The 19,454-nt window shown below is 56.9% G+C and overlaps 1 protein-coding gene across 6 annotated transcripts in view; it reads left to right on the plus strand.

Annotated features, from left to right (window-relative positions):
- The window catches only part of PEBP4 (phosphatidylethanolamine binding protein 4), a 95,658-nt gene that overhangs the window by 11,870 nt on the left and 64,334 nt on the right, over positions 1-19,454 (plus strand). For all 6 annotated transcript variants that reach the window (XM_074563437.1, XM_074563440.1, XM_074563438.1 and 3 more), the window contains one exon: positions 573-705. In XM_074563437.1, the coding sequence (XP_074419538.1) occupies positions 573-705 (133 nt within the window). The remainder of the gene's footprint in view (positions 1-572; positions 706-19,454) is intronic.

Below are 19,454 nucleotides of genomic sequence, written 5' to 3' on the forward strand. Positions count from 1 at the left end.
GACCCTCGAGACCTGCAGCGACAGCCTGCTCTGGTGGCCCCTTTCTCCGCTGGATAGTGCAGAAGGGGAAAGCGCTTCGTGCGGAAATTGGGGCTGGAGGTTTTCTGACCCACTGTGGCGCTGCCAGTGCCCAAAACACAGAATAATACAGAATAATTTCACTATAAATACAAAATAATATCGCAAGTGGGAGAAGGGGGCTCGGAGTTAAATGGCTTGTCCAAGGCCAGCGGGGAGAAGGGGTAACTTTGCTCTCCAAGCCTTAGGTTAACCCATATGGGTCAGGACTTTTTTTTTTTTTAAAGACTATGAAAAATACAGGGAACAATCCGAGTGTTCTGGGCCATAATGAATGTTTAAAGTCTTCCTGCTGCTCGGGGGGGCGGGGAGCAGCCCCTATGGTTGTCTTACAGCACGGCAGGGCGTTTATCCTGGTGCACAGGGTGCTCAGCATCTTTGGGGACATCAGGTTGGGTCCTGCATCTCCCACCCAAGCCTGGCTGGGCAGGGGCACTAACTCCCCTCCCCTGCAGGGTCCGGTCTCACCCTATATGTTTGTTTTTCCTCCCCAGAGGGGATTTGGAAGTTATCTACCCGGAGGTGGGCGACGTGGGCTGCATGTACGTCCCCAAGTGCCACCAGTACCGCCGGCGGATCAGCAGGGAGTGGGGCAGCCCCCGTGTTCGGTACCCCCAGGCCGAGAAGGTGAGTCCCGAGTTGCGCCGCTCGCCTTCTCCGGGTTAATTCAAGGTGTAGCTGGATGGTAGGGGAGGAATCAACTGGGAAAGGATGGTTTACAGACCTGCGTGCTTGAACTTTGAGCTGTGACGCCCTGGCTGGGAGCTGGCAGGGACACCCGGCGCCTGCGCTTTGGGTGCTTGGGGACGGTCTGGGACCTGTTCACCCTGTGCCATGTGCAGCTTGGCACTGCTGACCCGCCGCCAAAGTGCTATCAGCTGCTCGGGTTGTGCTTGTTAAACCTTTTTCTAAAGTCAGGGTGGCTTTCTAAGCCTTTACTCCCTGTCGTTTCAGGGTTTTGGTTTGAGGCTGAGCTGTGGGTGAACTGAAACTCCATTTCGTAGGATGGTTTGGGTTGGGAGGGACCTTAAAGACCATCTTGTTCCACCCGGGGGCAGGGACACCTCCCACCAGCCCAGCTTGCTCCAAGCCCCGGCCAACCTGCCCTTGAACCCCTCCAGGGATGGGGCAGCCACAGCTTCTCTGGGCAACCTGGGCCAGGGGCTCACCCCCCTCACAGCAAACAATTCCTTCCCCAGATCTCATCTCAATCTCCCCTCTGTCAGTGTAAAACCCTTCCCCCTCGTCCCATGGCTCCCCTCCCTGCTCCAGAGTCCCTCCCCAGCTTTCCTGGAGCCCCTTTAGGGACTGGAAGGGGCTCCAAGGTCTCTCCGGAGCCTTCTCTTCTCCAGGCTGAACCCCCCCAGCTCTCTCAGCCTGTCCCCACAGCAGAGGGGCTCCAGCCCTCCCAGCATCTCCGTACAGAGGAGTGAAAATTGCATGCATAGATATTTTTTTTCATGATTGCCTGTCAACTTTCTAAAGCCACCACAGGCTTTGGCTGGGTCTTTACATCCCTCGCTGGTGCCTGCCTGGAGAAACCGCCTTAATTAAGCTGATGAGCCCCTGGATTTGTAGTGCGGGGTTGGTGTGCGGTGGTAACTTAGGGGGGGGAGCCCCGTCTGTGCCGGGACCCCCCCCGGGGGCAGATGGTGCCGGGGCTGCTGTTGCCTCTCGCGGCCGCCAGGTGGCAGCATTGAACTGCACTGGGAGCACCGGGAGGCGCCGGGCCCCGCCTGGGCGCTGCGCCCTGGGCAGGGGAGGGGGGGAAATGGGGTGTCCTTGGACCTTTGCTGGACCTTGGGGTGACAGCCTGCACCCCCAGTGTCCAGCTGTGGCCTGGCCAGCTTGGGGACCGCAGCCCATCACAGGGTGCGCCGGCATCAGCTCGCGGAGGAGACTTTTGTCCCCAAATCCCCGGTGTCCCCCTTGTCGGCACCCCGATAACTACCGTTGTGGCATTTCCCCGTCGTTGTCTCCGAGCCCAGCAGCTGCAGATGCTCAGCCGTAACTAATAAGGGAGAAACTCGGCTCTTGTGCAGCTTGGCTTTACCTTGAAGTGTTAAAAATCAGTTTTTCTGGCTGCTTCATCGCCGTCTGGAAAGCCTCTTCCCCCTGTTGATCACATGGCTGGAAGTATAACTTTTCCCTTAAAGATGCTGGATTCTTCCAAAAAAATAACCCTCCCTGGCAGCGGGTGCTGTATGTAAAACCATCCATCACTTGTGCGTTGCTTTCCAGTAGTTTGAAGTTTCCCAGCGATGCAGGCAGTTGTTTTCTCTCTTTTTTTTTTAATTTTTTTTATTTTTGTCCTGGAAAGCAAACTACGTGCGAGGGGGGAAAAGGGAAGGGACTTGTCCATGGGGATGCAGGTGGTTGCTGCTCTGCCCAGTAAATGGTGCTGCAGGGAATATTTGGGGGGATAAGCTGTGCCGGGGGCAGGGGGGGAGGGATGCGGGCTTGGCATTCGTGAGCCTGAAAACAAGAGATGGATGAACCTGCCCAGGCTGGGCTTGGGAGGTTGGCTGCGTGTCACCGGTGGGTGTTTATTTTGGGGTGGGATGCCAGCTGTGGCACCGGGTGGGGGGCAGGTCCCCCGGGGGGATGGCGGCTCCCGCTGCCGTCGGGGCTGGCTGATGGCTCGTCTCCGCTGGCACGTTTGGCACCGTTTCCTTCCAAGGCAACTCGGCACATCTTGCGCTGAGGCGGCATCTGAGGACACGGGCCCCGCCGCTTCCCTTGGTTTGCGGTTATTCTTTCCTCCAGCCTTCGCCAGAAACACGTTCCCCAGCTTTTGCTGGGTGCAAACTGGGGGTTTAATTTTGGGCGAGGGGCTGGATGGCCTTAAATTGGTTGCGGAGAAGTGGCTGAATTTCTCCAGGCTTTCTCTATAGGAATATATATTTTCTTGGTTTTTTTTTTACTCCTCAACCTGTAAGGATGCTTTGGGATAACCTTTTTCCGTCCCCCCCCCCAAAAAAAAAAATCACCCTGGAATGATGGGAACAAGAGTTGCCTCATGCTGCGCTGGGGCCGGGGTTGCTTTTTGTGGGTTATGCTGGGATTTCTAAGGTCAGGAAACTTGCTATTTTATATAGATACACATATATATAAAAAAAAAATATAAATATATATAATTTTTTTGTTATTCCCAAGTGAGAATGGGAAAACCTCATTTTGCTAAAGTTGTCTCCGTCTATATGTGATGCTTCCCAGCAGGGTGGGGTGCTACGGCCTCCGGTGGATGGAGTGGTGAGAGATGGGCTGGGCGAAGGGCTGGCTACGTGTTTTCCATCAAAATCAGTGGCAGAAAAACCTCGGGGTTTGAGTATGAAAACTTGTGTAGGAAGTGTCTGCTTTCTGTGGAACACTTCGTCTCTTCAAGAAAAACAACCACCAAAAAAGCCGAATGCGGAGTGTTTGTTTTTTGGTTTTGGTTTTTTTTTATCTCCGGAAATGTTTATCGGTTTTGTGACGGGGAGGGGGGGACAGGACGTTTCCCATCCTTGTTCCAGATATCGGTAATGGGTCTGGTGGGGACCATGTTTCCCAAGGTCTCCGCTTGCACCTTGGTGAGGGCAATGGCGATGTGTTGGTGGGTGCAGGACCTTTAAAGTGGGGCAGCGTCTTGCGAAGCTGAGCTTTGAAGGGCATCTCCTACTGCTTGGCCTGGGGGACTTTGGTACATCCTCTCATGTGTGTTTATAGGGGTTTTTAGTATCCATTGATGCTTATCCAGTTTAGAGACTGAGCTGTTGCAACAAGCTTTTATCAAACACCACTTTTCTTCCCAAAAGATCCATCTTTGACTTTGGCGTAACAAAGGCGGCTGTTAGGTCTGGCTGCTCCTCTGCCAGCAGCACGCTCGGGGATCTGCTGAGGAAGAAGATCATAGAATCGATAGGGTTGGGAGGGACCTTAAAGATCATCTGGTTCCAAACCCCTGCCATGGGCAGGGACATCTCCCACTAGATCAGGTTGCTCCAAGCCCCGTCCAGCCTGGCCTTGAAAACTTCCAGGGATGGGGCTTCCACCACCCCTCTGGGTAACCCGTTCCAGTGTCTCACCACCCTCGTGGTGAAGAACTTCTTCCTAACGTCCAGCCTGAATCGACCCATCTCTAGTTTTAATCCATTCCCTCTAGTCCCACCGTTACCCGACATCCTAAAAAGTCCCTCCCCAGCTTTCCTGTAGCCCCCTTAAGATACTGGTAGGCCACTAGAAGGTTTCCCCGGAGCCTTCTTTTCTCCAGACTGAACAACCGCAGCCCTCTCAGCCTGTCCTCATAGGAGAGGTGCTCCAGCCCTCGGATCATCCTCGTGGCCCTTCTCTGGGCACGTTCCAGCACGTCTGTATCTCTCTTGGAGTAGGGGCTCCAGAACTGGATGCAGTACTCCAGGTGAGGTCTCACGAGAGTGGGGTAGAGGGGGACAATCACCTCCCTCGACCTGCTGGCCACGCTTCTCCTGACACAGCTCAGGATACGATTGGCTTTCTGGGCTGCGTGTTGAGCCTCTCGTCCACCAGCACCCCCAAGTCCTTTTCTTCAGGGCTGCTCTCAAGCCAGTCACTGCCCAGCTTATACCGGTGCTTGGGATTGCCCCGACCCAGATGGAGGACCTTGCACTTGGTCTTGCTCAACTTCATGAGGTTCAAGATGCATTTCTAGGCATGGGGAGGCTGGTGGCTGATGGTTTGGGTACCCTGGAACCCCTTTAACTGGGCACAGATGGACAAACATGGCTTGGGCCTGTGGGGAGGTGTCTGTCTGCCAGGCTTGTGCTGGACCAGAGCAGCCAGTTGGGTCCCTCCTGGTGTTGCGGAGGTCCGGGATGCAGCCCTGCAATGCTGAGGGTGCTCGGTCCTTGCTAGGAGACCTCTCCGAGCATCGGCTACCTCGCTCTGTGGGCATCCCGTGCAGCCTTTGGGATGTGCTGTGTGAAGATGTGACATGGAGCAAACACTTTAATGGCCGCATTTAGTATCTCTCGGCATCTTCCCCCCGGCAGAAGATCTCCTGCCAGGCCCTTTCCCAGGCCAAGGAGGAAGCGGGAGGGGAGCGGAGAACATCTGGATAGACGGGAAATTGCGCCCTCCTTGTCCTGCCTCAATATTGCTTTGCTCAACCAAAAATAAATTGGAAAAGAAAATTGGACATTGCATCAATTTGGGGCAAGTTTATAAATTCTGCAGCTAAGCAATCCCAATAGAAAATGATAGATCGCCAGCGAGCATGCAGCCCCTGCCGTGATGTATAGTCGCATTAGCCGAAACGCCGTGTTACATGATTCTGTTTTATTACCACTGGTGGTGGCAGACAGAAAAACAGATTACGCTTGAGATCAAATCGATAGGAACTTTATTTACTGGCCTCTTAAAAACATATTTCTGCACTTTATAAAAACATACGGTAGATGCTATTGATAGAACTTGTCTGCTTGTTAAAAAGCAATTTACCCACCGCGATGTTCTCAAGCTGCGGTTTACGGCACTACCTTTTACCTGCTCTGCCCCGTTTGTTTCCATCGCGGGGTTTGACGACTTCCTTAGAGGTTTCTTTGGGCTGTGCCGTCGCTGGTTTAGGGTGTGGGGAAGGGGTAGGACTTGCTGTCTGACTGTGAAGGACCAGATATCTTGGAAATAACATGCTTTTCTCAGGGTTCCTACCCCAAAGGGAATTCTTTTTTTTTTTTTTTAAGCTTCAGTTGTCCTTGGGAGAACCCTCTCCTGCCCAAACCGGTCTGAGATGACAACTCGCACATCCATGAGCTAGAACTTCTTTCTGCAGCTGTCCAGCTCGCCACCTCTTCTCTTTCAAGAATTGTATGTTTTGTGGTATTTTATGTTAAATCACTTCCATGGCAGAATGAGCTGGAGCTGAAAAGGCCACCGGAGAAGCCCACCACCTGTGGAAACCACGGGGTGATGCCCTCATGGGTTGCGTTGGGTTTAATGTGCTCTTTCGTAGAATCATAGAGCCTTAGAATGGTTTGGGTTGGAAGGGACCTTAAAGACCATCTTGTTCCAAGATGTCCATGGGCAGGGACACCACCCACTAGACCACATCACTCAAAGCTCCAGCTTGCTCTTGGTGCCCAAACCTGGAACCAGCGCCGTGGGGCTGGAGAGCCCATGGTGACGCCCTGCCGTGGGCTCACAGCCATGCCCAGGGTGAAAGACAGGAGAATGAGCCTCTCTCAGCAGCGTGGCTCCTGCCTGCGCTCCACGGCTAAGTCCACTTTCTGGTTATATCCCAGCCTTGGCCCCCACTGTCCTCCTTTTGCGAAGGCTTGGTGGCCGAGTTGGGGACAGTCCTGATTTATAAAGGTTTCTGTGCTCTAGGGTCTGGTGCCCATTATTTAGAAAATTACTTGTCTGAGGACATTCATTAGCTTTTAACAAAAGGAGGAGAAGGTCTGCTTAATCTCCTAATGGGGATGTGCTCTAGTTGTGTCAGGCAGTGATTTGCAGCTGGCTGGAAGAGGGGGCTTTTGGGCGGCGCTCAGGTTAAATTCAAGTCTCATTAAAGACGATGGTTTGAAGCAGAAGATTCCTGACAGTTTGTGTATCCTCCTTGGCTAGTGGAACCATGTGGGGTTAAGGAGCCACCGGCATGGGGTTGTTCCCCCCTCCCCGCCCCCCTGGATCCTGTCTGGGCTACTCTAAAAAACAATAGCCCAACATTCCTTCCCCATGCTGTCAGCCAGATATTATGGGGATTAGCCCAAGCCCCTGGTGATGAACCCCTCCCTTTTGCCCCGCTGGAGCTGATGCTGGTTTGGGTTCCCATGCTCTGGGACCGCGCCGTGGTATCCCAATGTCCCCAACTTCGGCAGGGAGTGGGGGGGGGGATCCCAGCCCTGCGGCTCCCTGGCGCCTGGGACCATCCCGGCTTTTGCAGCCACTTCTGAGCAGAGGGCTTGGTGCGAAGCCTGGGAGCTACCAAAGTGCCTCTTTGAGGGCTTAAGTGTGGGGTGTTAAAGAAAAAAAAAAAAAATAGATTTGTGTTTCTGCAGGCATCAGCCCTGTCCTCTGCTGACCCCCTCCCCGGCAGGACGGCGCTGCCTCTGCTTCGGCGGAGGTTTGCGTGGCGGAGCCGCTTCGGGATGCGATCGAGCACTGCTTTGCTTTCCCTGCCTCTCGGAGAGCGGGAGAGCATCCTTGATGGAAAGCACTGGGGAAAGGCCGGGTGTTATTCCAGGACGGGCCATTGCCCCACCAGAGGGGACCGATGGTCCAGCTGGTGCCACGCAGCACGAGAGCCTCTTTCCGTGAGCAATCTTGGCAGGAATGTCACTTCACATCCCTTTCACTACCTACACGTTTGCTGGACGTTTAACCATCCCGGACAAATAACTTTTCCCCTTCGGGTGGAAGGACGGGCTTTGGAGAATGGCAAGAACCTACAGGTCATCGCGTCTCCTCTCCTCATTGCTTCTGCGGTGGCATCCCCCCGTGTGCGGGACGGGCGCTCGTGCCTATCGCGACGGCGAAATGTTTGAAGCAGCTGCTGCTTTTACTTTGATCCCTGTAAACACTATACAGTAATCAAAGTTTAAGCTGCTTTGGATGAAATAATTGCTTAACAATCATATAAGACAAAGTGATTCAACAAATGACAATTAGGACTTGTGATATACGGAACAGATGCATTCAGTGTACCATATTATAATGTGCTAATACGAGATTGACAGCACAATAATAGGAGAGAACAGCCACTCAGCCTATAATTCGAAAACCAAATGTGAGGCTGTCCACAGAGCTCAAATCCTAACAGGCTGTAAAATTAGAGGTAAGAAGGCACAAGGTTCACAAAGACTCATTAGCAGGTTGGCTGTGAATTTCCGAGGAGGCGGGGTGGGGGGAAAAAAAAAAAAATTCCCGCTGGAGAATTACTTGTAGGATGCGAAGAGGAGGGGGAAACCTCAACCTCCGCGTGTCTGTATGTGTTGGGAAGTGAGCGATCCCTATTTCCCCGCTCTGGAGCTGCCGCTGGTCTCGTCGACGCCCGGGTTTTGGAGGAAGGGTTTTTGCTCCTGTGCGGCGGCAGCGCCCGCGTCCCCGGTGCCGGGGGACGGGAAGCATCACGTAGCGTTACTGGTACAGCGCGGATACGTGAACCAGACAACGGCGTTAAGGACCGAATGAAATGAAGACTGATCTGAACACGGAGCTCGGAGGGGCGTTCCCCCTGGGAGTTGGGCGCTTCCCAAGCCCTAAATGATACTGATGGGGTGACAGGGCCACCCTTTAGCCCTGTCCGTGGCGATTAAGGGCGGCTGGCTCGTGCTTGCTCTTCTCTTCGGGTAAATCAAGAGCCGGGGACGTGTGGAGGAGCGGAGGCTGTCAATCTCCCGTGCCCTGCGTGAGCGGGGAGCGCGCCGGCACGTGCAGAGGCAGGAGCTGGGGGTCCGTCCTCCCCAAACCGCCCCCTTTTTGGGCTGGATGCACCCTTCTCCCCTCCCGGAGCTGCTCCGGAGGCAAAGAGATCAAAGGAGCGAATATTTTCAGCTCCGGTGACAAAACAGACCTTCAGCTCGTTTTGTACTTTACACACACCGTGCGCTTTATTCCACTAACATATAATTTTATCATGTTTTATTATTAAATAAACATGCCAGAAAAAAAAATAAATAATATACTTTTTGTGCGTGGGGGAAGGATGAAAAGGTTTGGTAATTAAAACTTCTATCCATCAACGCTTAACTCCGCGAGATAATTGTGTCGCTTCTGCAGATGTGTATTTTTGCGTTGAATCACCCCCGGTTTGGGGTTTAAAATCGGAGCCGGCGCTTGCGTGCGTGCGGAGCCGGGACGTGCCACGGGCTGTACGGGATCCCAACGGGCACGTCCCGGGCGGCGTGTGATCGTGCGATGGCCGCGGAGTCAGGAATTCGGCTTTTTTGTCTCGGCGATGCTGGTTTATTGCACGTCACAGGGCACCTTTGCAACCGCTTGGGTTTTAACCTGTTAATCCCAAAGCTGTGGTGATGCACCCGTCTGTCATAAAGGAAAAAAGATTTTTCTTTTGAATTTAAAGCCAAACTGCAGTGAAGCAGATGAATCTATTGAAAATAACCTGATCTTTTTTTTATTCCCCCCCCGCCCTCACTCCGTGTTTGGGATTTTCCCGGGACGCCGCTCACAGCCATCCTGTGATGGGTGGGTGTCGGGCGCTCGGCATTTCAGAGCCTTTTGCTGGGGTGACACTAGAGGAAAAAGCTGCAAATCTCGGCCCTCCCCTCATTTAAACCCCTTCCCTTCATTTAAACCCCCTCCCCATGCCATTTTGGAAGAGACCCTCAGGAATCGCTGCCCCCACAAAATCCGGAGCCGGATGCCGGAGCCCCTCTGGGGTTTCAGAGTCAGGTCCCACCCGGTGGCCGATGGCGGACGGGGCTGAGTCCCGCGGCGGGGTGTCACGACGCCTATCGCAGCTCCTGCCATCCCCAGGACCCGCCTTCACTTTTTCAAAAGAAATTAGCGGCGTTTTGGGTGGGCAGGAGGGTTTATAGCAGGAGGCAGGCTCCTCTGGCCGCTCCCGGCACTCTTGCCTTGCAAATTAAATCTGAGGGGTCAGAAATCGTGTTTAATCGGGGGGGGAGCTGGGCACGGCTCCCCCGCACCCTCCTTATCCTCATCTCCCCGACAGGTTGGTACCCAGGGGGGAAAGCATCCCTCCTGCCTCCCTCCTGCCTCCCTCCTGCACCTCGTTAGCGCTAACGAGGAACTAACTGGGCTGTACTGGGACACTGGGCAAAACCGGGCATCCTCTTGCCCGTAGCTCCGGTTTGGGACCTTTTTGGGGCTGGGAAAGGCTCCGGGTCCAGACCTGGGTGTACTGGGGGGGAGTCTCTGCTCCATCACCCTCCCCACCGCAGGCAGGAATCGCCCTCCTTGCTCTTTGCAGAGGGGCCTGGGCGTAGTTGGGATCTTGTGGGTCTCACTGGTGAGGTGCTGAGCCATGAAATGCCGGGTGCTGGTGGGTTTGATCCGGGAAGAGGGGGAGAATCCTGGAGGAGAGGGAGAACTATGAGAAAAGTGCTGTATGGCAGAGTTTTTATCCATAAAACACTCCCTGACCCTGCTGGAGCCCTCCCGTGGGACTATCCAAGCATCTCTCCAGCATCTGGGAGGGCTCGGGGTTGGGATTTGGCACCGGAGGGTAGCGATGCCCTTCAGCAGATGGAGAAGCGGGTCCCTTTTCCGCAGGGAAACCCGCTCCGTCCTGCTTTCCCGCTGCCTTTCCCGAGCGTCACCTCCCGCTCGGGGCAGCATCCCCAGGAGCGCAGCCCGGCTGCCGGGCTCCGAGCCGGAGCATCCATCCCCGGGAGCCTTCCTCCCCTGCAGCATCTTCCCTGGTGCCTCCCCGCCAGCTTTTTTTTTTTTTTCCACGGATGAGTAATTCTTCCCAATTTGGGGGCTCCTTCCTGCGCTGTAACAGCCCCGAGCTCGCCCGCTTCTTTCCAGCTGCCAATCTACGGCAGAAATTTCCCCCCTTTTTTTTTCCCGGCGGAGGGGACGGGATGGGATGGGATGGGATGGGATGGTGGTGGTGTGGGGGGGGAAATCTCGGTTATACAAGCTGGGGTTGGGGCGACTATTTTGGATCCCTCCTTCCTGCCTTGCAAATTGCAGCTTTCGAATGTGACAAGTTACAAAACACTTGAGTCATTTCTCTCTCTGGCGCGCGCGGGGTTTTTTCACCCCCCCACCCCCCCCCCCCATCACCACCGCGAGGAGCAGCGTGTCGGGGTTTGGGTTGTTTTATAGGGGAAAAAAAGATAAATATATATAGAAATGGGAAGGGAGGAGTAGGGGGGGAAGGTGGCTCCCTGCCTTCCCCCTGTGTGCAAACACCCCCCCACCCACCCCCCCCTCCCCGGCGGGGTAATTTTGGGGGCTGTTTTATGTAAGCTGCTCATGTTCTGCTGAGCTGCAGCGAGAGCTGTTGTCGATTCAGAGGAAAGCCCACGTCTGCCCACGTAGGATCTCCCGAGCCGGGTTGTGTAACGGGGAAACAGGCAGCTGCGCTGCGCCGGAGTCGGGGGGGGGGGGGGGGGTGGGGTGGGAAGAAGAGCTCGGGAGATCCTGCTTGGGGGGGATTTTGGATTTCCGGGGGGTAAAGGAGCAGGGCAAAAAAAAGTCCATAGCGCTGTGAAAAAAGTCCGGTGCGGGGGAGAGGTGGCAGCTCAGCGCCCGCTGCTGCGTCTCTGGAGGGGTTTGAGGATGCTCGGGGCGGGGGGGGGGGGTGGTCTCCTGCCCCACGTTGGCCCCACGTTTCAGCACATGCGAGCGCGCACGGCGTGTTTAAAATTAATTAAATCGTCGGGTGACATCCAGCATCCCCCTTTCTTGGGGGTCTTGGAAACAAAGGTGCTTTTTTGGGGCAGGTTGGGAGATGTGGTTCAGGACTCGAGGAAAATATTAGCGGTGTTTGCTGGGGCGGGCGGCCCGATCCTGAGCGCGCCCGGAGCTCGCGGGACCGGAATGTTGGCGAGCGAAGCCCTTGTCACTGGTGTCACTGTCACCGGGTGGGTTTGCGTCCATCCAGGGGGATTGCATCCATCCTGGGGGGATTGCATCCATCCCGGGGGCGTTGCATCCATCCGGAGGGGTTCCATCCATCCCAGGGGGGTTGTATCCATCCGGAGGGGTTACATCCATCCCAGGGGGGTTGTATCCATCCGGAGGGGTTACATCCATCCCGGGGGGGTTGTATCCATCGCTACAAAAAGACTCCGCGTTACCCCTCTACGACGAGGGGGCCGCGCATTATCATTTCAATGCTTCTTTCCATAAATACGGGAAGAATAAGCGAAGCGGGCGGCTCGCGTTGCTCCCTGATGAGAAACGCTATCTTGGTTATCGGATTTGGGTTCTTTTGCGGCGTTAACGTTTTTTTGGGTTTGGTTATTTTTTTTTTTTTTGGTACATATTTATTCATGCAGAGCAGAGGCGCCGAGCGAGTCGCCCTGCCACCGGGCTGCTGGGTGCACCGCTCTCCATAAAAATGCACCTTCATTTACATCCTCGCTCCTTCCCCGCAATCCGGGTTATTTTTGTTCCTCGTCTGTATTTTTATATATATCTTTTTTTTTTTAAGGTGGGGAGAAAGGGAGCAGGAAGAAAAAAAAAAAAAAAACCAAAACAAAAAACCAACCCACCCCACTCTCTAAATTCACCTATTTTTATTTCTTTTTTCAACTTCTATTAAAATTTCCCCTCCTGAATTTTTATAAGCCATGGAAACGAGGCGCACGAGGGAGCTCCAGCGGAGGGGAGAGACGAGGCCCGGGGATGAGGGGGAGGAATGCGGTTTGGGGCAAAGACTAAGTTTATAACTATTTTTCTCTTAACCGGAGCAGTTAGCCGCACGGCGAGCCATTCATCTTCTGATTTAATAACTCATTCTCCCTGCACGGAGGTGGGCTATTATATTCCTGGATATTGCCTTTCTTGGGATCAAGTAGCAAAGACGAATCCACGTTTTCTAATAAAATGCATTTTCATTGTAATTGAAATAATCATTTTCTGCTCCCTGCTTTTCCCTCCCCCCCCTTTATTTTGAGTACTGGAGCTTCCCCCAAATCCCGCTTTCTGGCCTAATATTTATTTATTTTCCCTCCCGGGTGATGGTTTCGGCACTGGCAATACAAACTCCCTCGTTTTCCCCCGTCCTGGTGGGGCTCGTGCGATGGGAGAAGCGCAACCGTTTCCTTTGGGCTGCCCCTAATCGGATCATCAATCGGATATTATATTATATAGAGCAAATGTGGCACAGGGAGGGGGGGGTCTCCCCTGGTGCAGGGGCCGATGCGGAGTCGGGGTACCCGGGGGGGTACCAGCCAGCTCAGGGGGCTTTTTGTGACCATTTTACCCTTGGTCGACACTTTATTAGCAGCAACTCATCCCCCGGAGGGAGCGTTTCCCCGTGCGGGGAGCTTGTGCCCAAAGATCCCTTCTCCCTCTGGGGTGCGATGAGTTTGCCGGGCCTCGAGGAAAGGCCGGGCCAGGCAGATCCCGCTGCGCTGGGAGCATTCGGGGCCGTGGAGGGTTTTCTGGGAGCAGAGGGAGCTCTCGGCTCGCGGCTCCGCTGCTTCCCGCGCCGCCTCGCCGGGGTTAATATCCTGAAACAAAACTTCTCCCTTTCATGTTCTCCTCGCCTGGCTGTCTCTTAACTACTCATTTGATCTCAGCATCTCGGCGAAGAAGGTTCAGAGCCTGATCAGGAATTAATGGGAAGGAGGAATTAAGCGGCGGATCAAAGCGGCTGCGGTTCGGGGCTGAAAGCCGGGGTGGCCGGCGGGGCGACGCGTGCCGTGGTGGCAGCGGGGGGGACACGGGGGGACACTGGGGACAGCAGCTCTTTGGCCCCGGTGCTGTAGCGGGGAAGCAGCGAGCTGCAGCCCCCACGCGAAGGGTCTTCGCAGGGATGCGGGCGGCCGTCACCCTGGCCTCCGGCCTTCGTGCGGGGGCACCGAGGGGCTCGTAGCCGTCTCTCCGGAGGTTTCCCTGCGCCTGGGGATGCTGCAGGCAGCCGCGCTCCCCGCCGCGCTGGAGCCCACGTACGTGCGACAGGAATTCCCTCGTTAAACAAATATTGGGCGAGTGGGAGGAGGAGGGGAGGCGGCAGCGCTGCTGAGCCCCCCACCACGTTGGAGCCCCCCGTGATCCTGCACCCCCTCGTGATGCCGCAGCCCCCTGTGATCCTCCAGCCCCCCCATCATCCTCCAGCCCCCTGCAATGCTGCACCCCCTCGTGATGCCGCGACCCCCCTGTGATGCTGCGCCCCATCATGATGCTGCAACCCTCTGTGGTTCTGCACCCCCTCGTGATGCTGCAGCCCCCCCGTGATCCTGCAGCCCCCCCGTGATGCCACAGATCACTGTGATGCTGCACCCCCCCATGATCCTGCACCCCTCCGTGGTGCTGCACCCCCAGGTGATGCCACAGGCCCCCCTGCTGCTGCAGCCCCCCGCGATGTTGCAGTCCCCCCCATGATCCTCCAGCCCCCCATGATGTTGCCCCCCCGCCGTGATGCTGCTGCAGCCTCCCGTGATGCTGCAGCCCCCCACAATGTTGCAGCCCCATCATGACCCTCCAGCCCCCCATGATGCTGCACCCCCCGGTGATGCCACGGCCCCCTTGATCCTGCAGCCCCCCATGATCCTGCACCCCCTCGTGATGCCGCAGCCCCCCGTGATCCTCCAGCCCCCCCATCATCCTTCAGCCCCCTGCAATGCTGCACGCCCTCGTGATGCCGCGACCCCCCTGTGATGCTGCGCCCCATCATGATGCTGCGACCCTCTGTGGTTCTGCACCCCCTCGTGATGCCGCAGCCCCCCCGTGATCCTGCAGCCCCTCCGTGATGCCACAGATCACTGTGATGCTGCACCCCCCCATGATCCTGCACCCCTCCGTGGTGCTGCACCCCCAGGTGATGCCACAGGCCCCCCTGCTGCTGCAGCCCCCCGCGATGTTGCAGCCCCCCCCATGATCCTCCAGCCCCCCATGATGTTGCCCCCCCGCCGTGATGCTGCTGCAGCCCCCCGTGATGCTGCAGCCCCCCACAATGTTGCAGCCCCATCATGACCCTCCAGCCCCCCATGATGCTGCACCCCCCGGTGATGCCACGGCCCCCTTGATCCTGCAGCCCCCCATGATCCTGCACCCCCTCGTGATGCTGCAGCCCCCCGTGATCCTCCAGCCCCCCCATCATCCTTCAGCCCCCTGCAATGCTGCACCCCCTCGTGATGCCGCGACCTCCCTGTGATGCTGCGCCCCATCATGATGCTGCGACCCTCTGTGGTTCTGCACCCCCTCGTGATGCTGCAGCCCCCCCATGATCCTGCAGCCCCCCCGTGATGCCACAGATCACTGTGATGCTGCACCCCCCCATGATCCTGCACCCCTCCGTGGTGCTGCACCCCCAGGTGATGCCACAGGCCCCCCTGCTGCTGCAGCCCCCCGCGATGTTGCAGCCCCCCCCATGATCCTCCAGCCCCCCATGATGTTGCCCCCCCGCCGTGATGCTGCTGCAGCCCCCCGTGATGCTGCAGCCCCATCATGACCCTCCAGCCCCCCATGATGCTGCACCCCCCAGTGATGCCACGGCCCCCTTGATCCTGCAGCCCCCCATGATCCTGCACCCCCTCGTGATGCCGTAGCCCCCCATGATGCTGCAGCCCTTCATGATCCTCCAGCCCCCCGCAATGCTGTACCCCCTATAACTCTACAGCCCCCTATGATCCTCCAGCCCCCCATGATGCTGTACCCCCCCGCAATGCTACAGCCCCCCGGGATGCTGCCCAGCCCCTTCCCAGGCACCCGCCAGCTGTGGGGGGGGAGGGCGATGCCAGGGCAAAATGAACCTGGGGCTGGGGGCACGGCATGACACCCCCCAGGTTTGCGAAAGCAGAGCTTTTCTTTACGAAAAAACCCGTAATTCTTACTGCGCTGCGTGGACCCAGCTGCTTTTTTTCGGGGGGGATGAGGCAGGGTGGGAGCGGGGGGCACGCTGCGGCATTCGGTCGCTGCTCAGGGTTTTGCCCTCCCTGCCCCCCCCCGCCCCCCGGCTTGTTCTGCTGAGCTTCATCCCCGTCCCTCCGGGAACCGCTGCTCCCGGGAGATCTCCTTCTTCGCGCCGGGGGGCAGGTCAGCGGATTTGCCAGATTTTTTCCAGCTGGAGCGAAAAGTCTGGGAATTTGGGTGGAAATCTGGCTGCCAGGAAGAAGGAGGGCTCTTGGCATTTAGGGAACAGACCAGCTCGGCTGGCATCGCCGGCGGCTCCCGGCCACCTCTGGGCTTGCTGGGCTGATGCGCTGAGCTCAGCCTCTCCTGGGCCATCCATGGGATGAGCCAGCCCGGCCTCAGCTGCCGGCAGAGAGGGAGATCAGCGCTGACCTGAGCACCGGGAGCTGCGGCCCTGCCAACCTGGCACCTTTCCCTACTGAAAAGGGAAGGAAGGCTTGGAAAATAGCACTTTTGCCGCCGTTCGGTCTTCTCTTGCTGGAATGTCACTGCAGGTGACACCGTTCGGTGGCAGGGCCCTGTCGAGGCCGAAGGGGAGATGCTCCCCGGGAGATGCTCCAGCAGCGCGTCGCGTGCAAAGCCGCTCTGCTCCCTGCAGTGACCCCAGCCTTCCCGTTCTCGGTTTTCCCAGCAAAGATCCAGTAATTGGGAGAGGGATACCTGCAGGCGGAGGAGTGCGGGGGGTTCCTACGGGACTGCTGCCCAGGCGATGCGACCCACGTGCCCCCCGGGCAGCCGGCAGCGGCCATGCTTGGGATTTGAGCCCCGATGGATGCTGCCTTTCCAGGAAAATGCTTTATCAAACCTCAGCTTTGAGTCCTTTAATTATCTGCATCCCGGGTATAAATTGCACAAGCACTTAAGGGCTGTTCTTGGCGAGGGCCCGAGGCCACGGGGCAGGGCTGTGGCCAAGGTGATGGGCAAAAGGCTCCTGCCTGCGCCGCGTCCCTCTCCTTTGCACACCCAGCTGTGTTTCAGCACACACACACACGCCGGGATGCAAAAAAAAAAAAGCTCCTCCAGGAGGTAAAATTGCAATTAAATACCACCACACACACACACACACACACACACACACACACACACACAAAAAACCCCAACCCAACCCGTGGCAGTCTCCAAACAGTGAATTAAATAAGGATGAAAGGCAAACGTTAGCTCTGGCAAAACCTTAGGAAAGGAGCCATCAGCTATCCGCATCGTCCTGGGATTTCAAACCACGCCAATGAAATTTGGCCGCTTCATTTCATTCACTGTCAATCAGCGTCGCTGCTACTGATGCTTCCTCCTCTTTTTATATCCCCCGTTTCTTTTGGCGATGCCCAGAGCTCAGTTGTATCCCAGCCAGGCAGCCCTCATCACCAGGCGATTAAATCATTGTAAAAAAAAAAAAAATAGAAGAGACGTCGCTTCTCAGACATAATAGTAAAAAGGGGGTGGTGGGGCGGGAGGGGGGAGGAGGACGACAACGGCTCCGGGTCTATTTCTGCTCTGATATGTCCTGGCGCCGACGGCGTGCGTTCCCCAGCCACCGCGCGATGCCGAGCTGCGCCACGCCAGCGGTTCACCTGCTGCGGATGGCAAAGGGCAATGTGTAGAGAGGGCTCTCGCACCACGCTGGGTTTCCGGGAGATCCCAAAGTCCCCCAGCCCCGGGGACCGGTCCCACTGCGGTGCCGGACCCTGCCCTGCTGCATCCTCACCTGGCTCCCATGAGCTTCGTCCCTGCTCAGAGCAATTGGGATGCTGGTGAATGTGACCCATCGCGCTCCGTCCCCAAGTGTTCCTGCTTCTGGGCATCCTGGACCCTGTGAACATCCCAGACCCCTGAGCATCCTGACCCCCAAGCATCCCAGCTTCCAAGCATCCATGCCCCTGAGAATCCTGACCCCCGAGCATCCTGGGCTCTCAGCATCCCAGTCTCTGAGCATCCCGACACCTGAGCATCCCAGCCTCCAAGCATCCCTGTCCCTGAGCATCCTGATCACTAAGCATTCCTGCCCCTGAGCATCCCAGACCCCCGCAAGCATCCTGACCCTCGAGAATCCCTGCCCCTGAGCAACCTGATCCCCCAGCATCCCAGCCTCTGAGCATCCCTGCCTCAGAGCATCCCAGAATCCCTGAGCATCCTGAACCCAGAGCATCCTGGCCTTTGAGCATCCCTGCCTCTGAGCATCCTGATCCCTGGGCATCCCAGACTCCAAGCATCCCTGCCCCTGAGCATCATGACCTCCAAGCATCTCAGCTTCTGAGCATCCTGATCCCCAAGCATCCCTGTGTCTGAGCATCCCTGCCCCTGAGCATCCTGATCCCCTCAGTATCCCTGCCTCCGAGCATCCTGATCCCTGAGCATCCCAATCCCTGAGCATCCCTGCCCCTGAGCATCCCAGACCCCCCCAAGCTTCCTGACCACCAAGCATCCCCGCCTCTGAGCATCCTGATCCCTGAGAATCCTGGCCTGTTAGTATCCTGGACCCTTTGAGCATCCCTCCCTCTGAGCATCCCTGCCCCTGAGCATCCTGATCCCCGAACATCCTGGCCTCTGAGCATCCCTGCCTCCAAGTATCCCAGACCCGCCAAGCATCCTGACCCCAGAGCATCCCTGCCCTGTGCTTTTCGCGAGGGCAGCTGCCTCCCAGCATCTTAAAATCTAGTGCTTTAATAAAGGAGCACTCGGGCTGTAAAGGGACCGTGGAGAGACGGGGAAATAATTGTGCGACGGGGGGTTGTTGGTTCGCAGAGTGTTCCCTGCCCTGGCTTTGGCCATTCCCAGCCTAAAACTGAGCAATGAGGGCAGGGCTGCCCTCATGAAAAATGTGTCCCTGGGGACCACACACCCGTGGGCTGTGACTGTCCCAGCCCCGCTGCGGCCAGGAGTCTCTGAGCCCCCTTTTCCACTCAGCAGCAACGTGGCCTTGGTTTTGCATCGAGCCTCGGGCCGTGCCGTGCTGCTGTGCGGAGTTTTCACCTAAGTCCCGGGCCGTTGGAAAGACCCAATATGTTGCTTTTATTTATTTTAAGGGGTTTGCGTTTGAACGCGGGGCTTTAGGAAATCCCACCTGGCTAGTGGCATCCCTGGGGCCACTCCTGCCGCCTTGGCACAGGCAGCCACAACTCCCGGCTCTGCCCCGGGACGGCAAATTTGGGCTCAGATTCCAGCTTTTTTTTCCCCTACGAGGAAAAAAACCCAAACCTCAGGTTGTGAATGCCAAACCTGCCCTCCCAGGGGACCGTCGCCCAGGGTGGGGGGTGATGGCGATGGGTCTGGGGGGGGTTGTTTGTCTGGGAAATAGCGTTAAAAATAAGTTGTGAAGCGCTCGCCCGGCCGCTGAGCGGGGCAGCAAAGGGCTGGGCCAGCGCCTGCTTTTTAATTTCAGAAATGTCACTGAGTCACGAATGACTCATAATTATAATGGGAGACATTTCCAACCCGGTGCATGACTCGGAGACGTCTTCCAGGGATATTAGAGCTGTTTGTAAAAGCCAGGCCTTGCCCTGGCGCTCTCCCCCGCTCCCCGCCTGGTTTATGCGTGTGTGTCCCCCCCTCTCCTCTTTGCCGAGGTGACAGCCCAGCGCGCGACGGTGGCAGGGATGCGGTTCGCCCCGCCGGGCTGGGGATGCTCGTCGGTGTCCCACGGGAGCAGGGGGACGCATTAAGGCTCCCCATCAGGTGGCAGGTGTCTATTAAAGTGACGCCCATCACCGCTGCGTCTGGCCTGCCCTTGGCTGGGGGCTGCCCCGGCGGACGGCTCGGTGGCGGTGGTGTCACCTCAGCGCCGGGGGCGGCCACGGCTCCCGGGAGGGGGGTCAGCAGGCAGAGTGGGGGCGCAGCTCCTGACGCTC

Source organism: Larus michahellis, chromosome 20 (genome assembly GCF_964199755.1).
Source record: "Larus michahellis chromosome 20, bLarMic1.1, whole genome shotgun sequence".
In the NCBI taxonomy this organism is placed as follows: Eukaryota; Metazoa; Chordata; class Aves; order Charadriiformes; family Laridae; genus Larus; species Larus michahellis.